The sequence below is a fragment of the Dipteris shenzhenensis genome, chromosome 15 (genome assembly GCF_047967505.1).
Source record: "Dipteris shenzhenensis isolate YYH24624 ecotype China chromosome 15, Dip_SZ_1.0, whole genome shotgun sequence".
Classification (NCBI taxonomy): Eukaryota; Viridiplantae; Streptophyta; class Polypodiopsida; order Gleicheniales; family Dipteridaceae; genus Dipteris; species Dipteris shenzhenensis.
Window position 1 is genome coordinate 6,523,957 of NC_141610.1, and position 12,321 is coordinate 6,536,277.

At 44.5% G+C, this 12,321-nt stretch overlaps 1 protein-coding gene across 1 annotated transcript in view; it reads right to left on the reverse strand.

Moving 5' to 3' along the window:
• LOC147893271 (Polyketide synthase, enoylreductase family protein) overlaps positions 1-6,431 on the reverse strand; it is a 52,409-nt gene extending 45,978 nt beyond the window's left edge. Inside the window, exons 1-5 of the mRNA XM_087385803.1 lie at positions 6,148-6,431; positions 961-1,058; positions 626-757; positions 380-523; positions 119-221 (exon numbers count right to left, since the gene is read on the reverse strand). Coding sequence (XP_087241929.1) covers positions 119-221; positions 380-523; positions 626-757; positions 961-1,058; positions 6,148-6,308 — 638 coding nt within the window. The 5' untranslated portion in view covers positions 6,309-6,431. The remainder of the gene's footprint in view (positions 1-118; positions 222-379; positions 524-625; positions 758-960; positions 1,059-6,147) is intronic.
• Between the last annotated feature and the right edge of the window lie 5,890 nt (positions 6,432-12,321).

Below are 12,321 nucleotides of genomic sequence, written 5' to 3' on the forward strand. Positions count from 1 at the left end.
CAGACACCAATGCATAGGCATACCCACAATACCTTACCTTTCTCAAACCTTCCTTTGATTGAACAAAAGAAAAGTTTCCTCACACCTGAAATCAAGGAGTCATGAATGAAAAACCAACCTCTCTCTCACAATGTTTGCTGTTTTCAAACCCCGCAAATGAGCCAGCTGGATAACGCACTGTCCAACTATGCTGGTTGGACCATTCTGCACCACCAAATCTCCTGGCCCCATTTCCAATCAAATCTGAGCAATGGCTCCAAACTGGATGAGCCTATCAAGAGAGAGACAGGTTCTCATCCACATGACACTCATAAATGCAACATACTATCTCATAAATGCAACATTCTGTCCAAGATAGTGCTTTCATATGTAGTTTGACCTGCATTTAGGTGCACAAAGTCCTCAAGCATTCGTAGGGCTGTACAAGGATTGATAAAAGCAGTTGCTGCATATTCTATGGGCACATCTTTTCGAACTTTGCACCATGCATTCTCTTCCTTCACAACGTAATTGCGCCATGTCCCTGCATGTGTTTGAGCAAGTGAAGAGATCTTTCACAATTGGAGAGGCCTTGTTCTACAGATTGAACACATTTAAACAATACTTTGCAAACCTGGTAACCTACCCAGTCCTGCTGCTGCAGGGATAACCCAATCATTCACAGCCAGACTCTCTACATCATCTGCCGTGCCTATCACTTCTCCCACTCCCTCATTACCTCCCACAGCTGGAACAGGAGGGCCAACAGGGTACACACCTGGAACCAGCAATGGAATGAGAAAAAGTTGTAGCACTCCAACAAAACTACAAACACAAACCCAAAACACTCCACCATCACAAATACCTGAGCAATTCGCTCTCACAAAACATAGTACTATTTTCTCAACGGATCAAATGTAAGTCTGAATGCTTGAACTTTGCTTGATTGAAATCTAAAGGAAACCAAAATATGCTCAAGACCTTCTATCCTGTTAATGTCTGATGGATTTATAGGAGCTGCAAGCATTCTCACACAAACCTCCTTTCGCTTAAGACTTGTGCCAGGAACGTCTACAATTCTGCATTGATAAATCAAATTGTACTCATAGTCAGCAATAAATTCAAAAGCCTCTCTCTCTCTCTCTCTCTCTCTCTCTCTCTCTCTCTCTCTCTCTCTCAGTGCTGGGTTTCGGATTCTGAGTTCCAGTTCCAGTTCCAGCTCTCTCCTCCCCACTTCAGATAGTGCATGATATGACATGACATGACATGATATGATATGACATGTTTTGTTCTCTATTTTACTTGAGCTACTGAGCTCCTTTTTATTTCAGCATAGTATAGTACTCAGCAAGGGCCTTAGCGCACCCTTTGCTCCAGCCCTTTGTGGCTTGTATGAGTTTTTTTTTCCCTTTTGGTGTTTTCCGCACTTTGTCCCATAGGCCGCGAGGCCTCCCGCAGACGTTAATATATCTTTCTTTCTCTCTTGCAGATCACCTCATTTCACTAAGAGCAGTAGAAGGAGTATAAGGTAAGGGTGGCAACAGTTTTAAAACTTTATTGAGACAGGAACATGCAGTGGTATCGTTTGAGCGAAAAAGTTTGATCAGGAGGCTGCAGCCCATAACAAAGGAGTGGCACCACTACTCAACGTGAGAGCAGGCTTAAACAATTAGGCGCTTTCTCATGTAGCCTAGTATGTCACTTAAGCAGAAGTGGTGGTCACCACAAATGCAACCCTATGCTTTTGACACTGATTACAAATTTATAAAGACAATTGTGGATGCAGATAGATAATCCTGAATACGGGTGTGCTCTTTGTATACTATCCTAAATCTAGAAGAACCAGACGAATGGAATTTAGAAACAGTATTGTAGCATTCCAGGGCAGCAGCAAGAATATTTAAGTTTGCAAGACCCAAGTGCCAGGACCATCAGCCTGCTCAAACCTGAACCCCCTCCCTCGTGTTGGAAAATTCACAGACAGAGGGTATACACGGCACAAGAATAGAGACTATAGAGCCCAGGAACTCCCACAGTAGAGATTAAATGTGGAATTCAAAACTTCTTTCCTTATAGGTACTTAGCATAGATTTGCAACAAGTAAATGGACAATGCACAGAAGAGATGTAGAACCAACAAAAACTTATTTTTCCATCCACAACGGACACAATACAGAAGCAATGTCCAGTGTGTCTCCCTCTAGTAGCAGAGTGCTATCTAGATGTGAACCCCAGTACATAAACCACAGTTGTTCTCCTATCTCTGTGGCACTCCCAAAACACTCAGCCTGTGCGCTCACTATGAGCTTAGGTGGGCCTCGTCGTCATGCCCCACACACACCTTCAAGCTGACCTCCCGGACAGCCACAAGTAAGGCAGTGCTTGACCTGGTTGCATGACATCCTTGCTGCTCCGAAATGCAGCCAATGGTGAGGCCGAAGCTTCTCCTTTGATCCGTCCTCCATGCTGCCCTCAGCCAAGGGTGAAGCCTCCTGTGAGCTCTTGGTTTGTTGCAATCTACCACCTTCTTTGCTCCTGGATAGATCCTCTAGGCTGGGCTTCCTGCTGCTCCGATCTGCTCCCAAGTTGCTGCTCCAATGGATAATAGAATGAGCCAAGGGGCTCCCTTTTGATAGGGCCAATGGCTCCTTGAATCAACCAACCCAGATCTGGACGACCTCTCAGTCTGTAGGGCTGACCAGGGTTGGCTGGATCTAGACAGCCTTTGCTGGCCTGCTGGTCCAGCCTGGCCATGTGGCACACAACCATCGGCCGAGGCCATGTGCAGCCCCAGTCGGGGTTTATTCCTGCCCAAACAACCTGCTCCAGTCAGCTGCCATGCTGCTGCAAGCATTCCGCTATCCAGCTGGCTCTATGCAAGCCTTGATGGCACTTTCCAGCCCTGTACAGACAGTTCCAGCCATCCCTACAATCCCATGTAGAGGCACCTTCAGTCCCACACAGATCCTGGTCCTTTCCCTGCATGCAAGCCTTCTTTGCACCACCGTACAGCAGCTGCAAACAGGCCATACAGTAGGTGCCTGCCATCCGTACAGGTCCTACAAGCTCCTGGGGTGCCGATGTCATCTACCATGCTGGATCTCCTGTGTAGTTTTGCTCCAACCAGTCCCTACCAGCCACGTGCCTGTTCCATACGGTCCTGTCCTCTTGGGGAGCTTCAACACTGCCAGGTACCTCTTGTATGTGCTGCCCCTTTTCATGTTTGTTTCTAGTGAGTGTGCTGCGCACATACCAGCCAATGTGCTGTCCATGTGGCAGCCTCATCCTACACTGGTCCACCTCCCCCATGCTCTGCTCATATGGGGGCTTACAAATGGGGAGGTGACCATCTAAAATCCAACACCCTCTTTCACCAACCCATTTTGGGCCAATCCTAGCCCGTCAATGAAGATGGTCCAGAACCACTGACAAGGGAGTTTTGGAAGCGTGGACAGTCTGGGAAGAAGGTTGTGTCCTGCAGAAGGTGTATTGCAGGTGTGGACAGTGATGAGATAAAATTTGTATCTTGTTTTTTAGCACACCATGTAGATATGGGTAGGCACTTAGGTGTGCACAGCTGCTAGTTTGGGGCTAGAGGGAGCTCTTTTGCAAGTTACCATGAACTGATGTAAATATTTCAAGTTTATGTGAATGTTTTGCAGAGACACCAGTGGGAGATGATGAGTTGAAGTGTGGGTGCACTACATCACTCCAAACCTTTGTGGTATCCATGTCACTTGTGTTGGTTTTAGGATGATATGCGTCCTTCATTGCCATCCGTTGTCATGTGATGATGTTGTCCCGCATGGGTTGTTTTATGTGTGGTTATATGTGGGCATTCATGCATTGAATACCTTGTATGAAGCTTGTGTGAAGAGGTGGTGTCTAAGGTCTAAAATTGGGGATTAATCATTTAGGCCTATGTTTTTGTGAAGGGATTGGGAGAGTGGTAAATTTCATGTGCTCATGTGACTGGAAAAATTGGAAAGTGAGCATGTGCATGCAAGGTGGCTATGTGAATCTAATCTCCAAGCTTCTGGTTGACTAGCTGGCATGGTACATGGGATGGCAACTGCTGTAGAGTTCCTGGAGGAGCTTGGTAATCACGGTGAAGGCAGAGTTGCGACAGGGAGGAGGAGAGAGCTTTTGGGCTGTTCATTTCCGTATGGGCGCGGACCTGTTGGTGATCCCGCGAGATAGAGGCGAGATGGTCTGCAGATCGACATATGGGCTCAGTTTGTGATCGTACGGACTGCCCAAGGTCTATGTACGGATCACACACGATCTTGTGTACGGGTGTGTACCACTTTGGTACAGATTGCTTAATCATTTGCGGAGATTACCTGATGTGTACAGATCAGGTACGAAGAAGCCTCAGCTAAGTACGGATTACTAGCACGTACAGGCAATTGAGTACGGACTGCAAGTACGGGAATTGTATGGAGACGCATGTCGCTTGCACGCGAGTTTTGTACGGTCTGCTTACAGGGCCGCTCTGCATGCTGGCGTAAGCTTGTACAGAAGGATTGATGTCGGTGTACAGGACAGCCTGAGTACAGCCCTTATCTACGGTCTGCTCACAGGGATTGCGCGAGTGTTTGATTCAGCTAAGTACGGGGATTTGTACAGATGCCTATGTGGCAGTGTCAAGGTTTTGGATCTATGCTTGGGTGCATAAGCTCGAGTATGAGCTGAGATAAATGCATCTGTTTTGGCAGCTGATCTGAAGTTATCTTGGTCTTGGGAATCTCTAAATTGTGGGGACTTCTGTGAATCTGTGTGTTTTGTCCCAGTCAATTGTTGTAGGAGCTAGTTCTGAGTCTGTGACATGGATACCTACTCTGGATGTTGTGCATTTGCTCTATCCACTATGAGCTCCACACTATGCTGATCCCGTTGGTGTCCAGGCTACATCTCCAAATCTGAAGCTATTTGTTGGATACAGTGACTAATGCTTATTTGAAAAGATGATAATGGTGACTTCGTTTGTTTGAAGGCTTGTCTATTTGCTAGTTGAGAGAGGTGTTGGTAAGCTAAAAACCATATTTAATCTACTTGAGGGTTTTCCACTACTCCCCTACTGTTTTTTTCTGCTATCAACGGCAAGGGCGTCAAAGATTCATTAAAGGAGGCAATGTTGTAGCAGCTTCTTCTCTGTTTCTTCTTTCCCATCCACTCTCCCTTCTCTTCTTTCCCACCAACCCTCCCCTTCAAAAGAGCAAGCTCTCCCCCCGGAGATGACAAGTCTGATGGAGATGGCTGAGAAGCCAGTGAAGATCCCAATTCTTCTCACAGAACCTGTAGACTATCAGTTGGATGCATCAACCACGGAGTATGGAAAGTCATGATGGAATCAGTCCTGCAGTCATACGATTTGGCTGATTTTATCCTCGTTGGAATAGTAAGGCCAGATCCGAATGCAGAGTACCCTGGCATTCTTGAGCAGAATGAGGTAACAACATTGGCCCAACTGTGGGATTGGTAAATGCTCGTGTTCGCTCTTTCATTTTTCTAAATTGTACTCCTCACGTAATCAACCACGTCAAGCACATGACGATGGCAAAGGGAATTTGAGAGCATCTGATGAGATACGAGCGTTGAACACCACATAGTCAGCAACCATGTCGGAGCAAATCAATAAATTGCAAGCACTTCAGCAAGAGATACTCAAGCAGGCAAGGAGATTTCTTGAGAGGACATGGCCATCATGTTGTTGTCCCACAAAGGAAACGAAGTGAGAGAAAGAAATGTCAAGCATGGGCATGGGCATGAAGCTATACCATGAGCGCTCTTTGATTATTTTCCTTCTTCAAAGGCGTACTTGGATGGCAACAACAACAACGATTCAATACAGTACACTTATTTTTCTAAACCCTTCTGATTGCGTCCTCTACTCTTGTAAGCTATTCCACATTATATTTGCAAAGTCTTCATTCCTCATGGTGGTTTTTGTCATTTTTGTCACTTTCATTTTACGTCACTTTTGTCACAATGTCCTTCGCTGTGGTTTGTTGGTGCACTCGACGTTCAATAGGTTCAGAACGGGACGAGAACCATTTAGATAATGGAAGCTTAATATAATAAAAAGCCATATGGCCGGCTATTAGAAAATATGTGTTGGGCACATTTTCTGACAGATTACTATTAATCAGAAGAGAAAACGAGCTACCTGACTACTTCCTCGGGATTTCCATGTCGATCAAATAGTGCAGCCTTCCCCGGGGGGGCAATCCAGGTAGCAAGAGCTCGGGGTGAGATAGAAAGAGGGAAGCGACGACCTACGCGAGGGAATGCAGAGAAGCAGCTACGCTCGAGAAGGCACCTCGCCATTGGGTTGAACTAGGATAGCTTACACTATCGCAGGTCTTAGCAATTGCATCCATCTTTGTGACCTTAAATACTATGGATCCCAGGTCTTAGCAATTGCATCCATCTTTGTGACCTTAAATATGTCCCTCCTCCTAATCAAATTGTTCCCTTTGTGTCCTCTTGAATCCTAGCATTTTATCAAAATTTTAAAGGTAAAAAACGAATGAATAAAAATGTGGACATGAGACACAAAAGAGCCTCCAACCCGATCCTCCCTACAAATATCGGGGTGGTGATTTATTATTGACTTAGTCATTGTTTGTGCGTTTTAGGAGTTGAAGCCCAACAAATACATGAATAAGGTGACGCTCACAAGAGGTCATCACTGATCTTCGTTGCAGTCTATACAATATTGTCACATGGACTACAACTAGATGAATAAAGGTGTCGATATGTTTCAATGTTGCATCCAACTCGAATTTCATTGCTCCCTCGCATCGAGAACATGCATCAAAAGAGAGGAATCTTGTAAGAATTCAGATTGAAAACAAGCAATTTTGAATGAATGAGCAATTGATAATATTTGTATGATAGTATGTAATATATAATTATTATAACCACACATAGTGTGGGTGGAGAAGCGGCGCGCTTCCTTTCCCAAAAAATTATAATCCGAGGGAGTGGGCCTTTCCCGTGCACCCAGAATATAAGCGTTGAGAATATAAACGCCGAGAATATTAGCGTCAAGAATAAGTCTCACGAATGGATAAGATATTGACATATACTTAAATGTCAATAGTAGTCGAACGTCAATAAAATCACTACGAGCGGCACGCTAGGCAAAATTTAAATTCTCATCGTCTTTTGGCGATTTCTTTGAGCGATATACCGGCTTACTATAAATGATGATTCTTCTCGTACGATGCTACATAAAAATTCGTGGCTACTTGTCCAAGGATGGGGATGCACATGCAGTAAAGATGATCTCGCGTTTCAAATAACGCTAATTTTTAAGAACAGAACACTCAAGATATGCTAACATCAAATCAAAACTAGCTTGTCTCAAGAGCACAAACGATTAAGTAAGCCATTTCATAAAGGTTTACACATGTCTTTGGCCACGCATCTAAGAGTGCTACCACATGCTTTTTCAGCTCATTCAAAATAATTTCAACAAATTGCATGCCATCCCGCACTTGCACAATATGAAACATTGACATTATTGTAACGCAATTGAGAAGCCAAATAGAAAAAAAAGATAAATACAAGAGAAATATTTTCGGACGCTAACTTACCAGCTTTGAAGCACACTAACGCTACCCACATGTTGTTCATTTTTACTACGTGACTCAATCTCAATCGAACATAATGCAAAGTCCTACAATAGGGACAAAGGGTGGGGCAAGCCAGCTGAAGGCAAAGGATGCGATGCAAAATGCTCACTAACATCAAGGTAAATTGCATGCGCAGGAGAAGTTTCAGATACAGAGTCTAGTAACACGAAGTAGTATGAACACTTTGTCGTCTTCTATGATTTCAACCCCTATAATGCCTTTGGCACATAATGGGAGCACCATGATACTGACTCTAGTGAATGAGATCAGCACAGTGCATAGTCTTGGGATTGGTGCCATACATTCAAATGCCAATGGAATGGCTAGCACATTGCCTTCTGAAAGTGGTCCTGTCCTCTAGAAGCACAAGAAAGCCGAGATGCTACAAAGGCAACCGACTGCTACAAGTAGAAGTGAATAAAAGCTTCACGACATATTTATATGCTGTTTTAGAGCAATGCTTTATTTGTGCAATCTCTGTTGAGCGGATTGGCTACGCAGCAAGAAAGCCAGGGTGAGCTGAATGCTAATCTCTCAATCTCAAACCCATCAAGCATATCAATTGATCAGATCAGCAACACAGCAGGAAAGTCGAAGCCACTACCTACATGAAGTTTGGTCTCGATCATGATACCCGGGTTGAGATTGTTTATGTGTTGCCTTCCATACAAGTCTTGTTTACACCATCCACACATTCTTTTGCCTACAAGAGGCATTGCATGTGTAGTGCTCCGATATCTCTAGCACCAATCTTGTGAAGGGTGATGTCTCCTTTATTTTGGCACAACAAGCTCCTTATTCTCTTAGAGCTTGAGATAACATACTTTGATGTTATTTGTAATGCTCTTATAATCTTAGGAGATATTTGTGAGGAAGAGCGTGCTTTGGTGATAGATTTATAGGTTTTGTGTAAGATTATGTGAGAGAAGTAAGATTTCTCACTAAGAGAGAGGAAATTTTTGAAACAAAAGAGAGTTTTTCACAAGGGTATTTCCATCATTAACAACTCAATAAATTTTAGCAAGAAATATAAATGTACTCAAGTAAGCTTTAATGGGAGATGGCTCCTTCATTGACAACTCATTATGACTACAGTTAGGACGAAAACAAGGTATACTTGAAGTGAACGTAAGCAAGCTCTCTATTTTTTTGCATGAAAATAGGTCCGTTCTTGATATTTATGGTAGTTTTTTGGTTGGCAAAAGAAAGGGGCTAACCACATTTATGGACTTGTGCCGAGGGAGAAGGTTCCTACTAGCCGATTTCTTTCCTCATTAGAGTGCAGGGATACCATTATAGGAGGATTTTGAGGAGCTACCATTTCATGCACATATGGCGCACAGTGGTACCATCCTCCCTTATGCTAGCCTCATGTCCTTATATATCGTATGACTCCTAAGAGTCTCCGATCTAGTTGACCTGTACTTTTTTGTTTATCCTTAGGTTTGTTATATTTTGTGCAAGATCCTTGGCACCTTTATTGTCCTCTTTTAAATCATTCTCCAACATTTTCACAAGTTGAACTTGGTCCACAATTCATAAAAGTGCACAAAATTTGAAGCTTGATCTACATTTCATCCTTGTTTAAGCTATCAATATTTTAGTCATGAGTCCAAGGGACCAGAGTAATCATTTGCTTACAACATACAACATCAGAGACTAGCTTCAATAGTTTGTCATGATTAAACTCTAATGAAATACGAAATGTAACAAGTAGTCAGAGAAAGGGTTGTGTGTTTAGAAAGTTGTCATTTGTTGCATTGGCATGGATATCTCTATTGGATCTCTAGAGATTGGCAACCTCCTTATCTAAATTCTTGGTATTAGAGCATAGCAAGGATTATCCACTCGTAAAAGGGGACATGCGTGAGGCAATCCTAGAGTGAAAGCACATATATATATATATATAGGACAAGATACACAACAAACAATAGCACTACATAGCCATACATGCCACCACAGTACACACAAACAAACTACCCCCACATGACACATACAACAATTAGAACAGAGAGGGGGAACTTGGATGAGAAATTCTAAGCAAGCAAATGCATATGCAACAAAGATCGAGAGCTTGGACAAGAAATTCTAAGCAAGAAAATGCATATTCAACCATATGCAATTCACACAAAATTCACACACATAGTCAACAAAACATGCAGAAAAAGGCATTGACAATGGATGACACTAATGGATAAAGATGGAATGGAGAATAATGACAATGTGACATCGATGGGGAATGGAAAGAATGATAGAGTAACACGTGATAGATAAGGCTACCACATCATCCATTTTATCAGCCACTTGGTTAATTCAATGAACACAAGTTGGGTAAATTTGACCATAGTTAGGTAATGCATAACCCCAAAAATAAGTCCTATGTTAGGTCAAATGAACTACAGCTAAACCAACCTAACTAGATCTACCAGGTCCGCTAATGTAACCAACTTGGATGAGTCAAGCCTGTATAGCTAGACCCATCCTCTTAGATCTAGTTGGTTCATGTCCTTAAGTCCATTCACATATGAACACAAAAGCCTTTAGGTAAAAACTTAGCCATTCTCACCCAATTTCAATGGATATATCTTATCCATTTTGACTCCTTAGTGTGCTACACACACACACATGCACGCACGTGCACGCGCACACACACATGATCATGAGATAAGCCCTCGATCACACAATTCCCAAGAAAAACGGTCGCGTCATCCTAGCCCCCTACTGCACCCATTTCGCATGAGACGAGCGATAAGAGAACACCCTCCACACCTCCATATCCTGTAGGATGAGCCTCACAGCCTCATATCTCATCGAGCCACTAGGAGCCCGGCTCCTGCTCCTTGAGTTGCTCTATGGAAGCTAGATCCCTTGGCAGAGCTCTCTCCCTCTCTTGTAGGGCAAGTCTCCTCCTGAGCGCTTGGGACTAAAGCTCAATGTTGCTCCTCTGAATGGCCTCTACTACCCAAATTTCCCACCTTGTGGAGGATACTCCCTGTACTTGCTGCTGTCAAATCTATGCTATGGACTCTTGGACCTCTGCCTCCTTAAGCAAACTATCTAGAATACGGTTCCTTTTTGGGGAAGATCTAGGTGGGGACTACTGAAGGTGGAGTATAATCGGAGCATGATCCAACATCGTGGTGCCTACTACGATGGCTGTGTATCCCCCTTTGTGCAGAGCCTAGTCCCCAACATAGAACTGGTCCAAACGCTCAAGTAGTTTGTGGCATCTCCTCTACGCAAAGGAGAAGTGAAGGCTGCCTAGAGTCCTACTAAACTCTACCTTCCTCTAGAGATCTTTGCCACACGGATCACAAAAACAAACTACTCCCAAGTGCTCCTCTTTGATGCCTCCATCTATGAGAAAGAAGTCCCCACCTGCTTATCCTCTGCAAACTCTAGATTGTTGAAGTCACCTGCAATAATCCATGAATTCACATCAAGGAGGCACTCTGTCAAACATCTCAAAAAGGTCGGCCGGTGCTGTCTGCATGTTGGTGCATATACGTTCAGGACCCTTATCATGAGGCCTCCTATGTGAAGGCCCATCCATACTACCTTGCTTGCTATAAGCTTGCCTTGGTCAAAAACCTCAAAGGTCAATACTGCAGGTAATGAGGGTGACAACCTCAGGCGAGGTAGGAGGTGGAGGAGGGGGGATTAGGAGGGGGATGGGGAGGGGGACAAGGAGAAGGATCTAGAGGGGGTGGAGGACAAGGGGGGGAGGCTCTACCATAGATGAGGGAGGTGTCCTCTGCTATGTCACTGAAGAGCCTCCTCCACCTCCTGAGAGCATCTCTCTGGGGAGCCGTTGCCATTAAGACATCCGGTACCTATTGCATCTGGCTGCCCGTGTGCATTGGGCTTGAGGGATCTACTATAGATCTGGGACCCCCTTTTTCTTGCTTGGGGATTCAACCTATAGGTGAGTTTGTTGATTGCTCCTCCTGGGGGGGGAGGAGGCTGACATTCACTCCGCCTGCTCTCTCGCCCTACGTTTGTCTCATCATTTTTTATTCTTTCGGGTCCGTTTGGTCTCCCTTTTATCGGGATCCACTTGCCCTCCAAGAGCATCACTCATGGTGTTTGTGACTACTGCTACTGCTGTCTAGAGGATCTCCACACCCTATCCTCCTAAGTCTCTCTCAGCTGACTCTGCCTACCCTATGGGGGAGGCAGGGAAGGAGGTTGTGTTTGCTGTTTGGGATAGTATCAAGCTAGGTGCCCTTGCTATCTGCAACATAGGCACTTTCCAAGAAGCCCAGAGATCTCCAACCTCTGCCAAAGTGTGCCCTCATCGTCTAGGGTCTCGAAGGAGAATCATCACTGGGAGGGAGTCGAGGTTCTCCACAACTAGTCTGAGCCTAGGAACCCTAATGCTAGCTACTATTGAAGTTGCTATAGCTGGTGGGGACTCCAACACTATGCTGAAACCCACCCTATGGAAGGCAAGATGGAGCCATACTCCCTTGGGAGCCTTGAGAAGTGGAGCGCCATCAGGAAGCGGGGGACATAATGTGTCATGTCCATATCCTCCATTGTAAAGCCATGATACCAAGGAATAAGGTAGACCAAATGTGGACCCATGAAAATCGGACTCTGCTTCATGAGGGTCTATGAGGTGGTTGGAGAACTCAGTTGAAGGAGAAATACTCCCCTCCCATAGATAGTGACTTTGAGTGTGGTCACCCTCTAGTGCT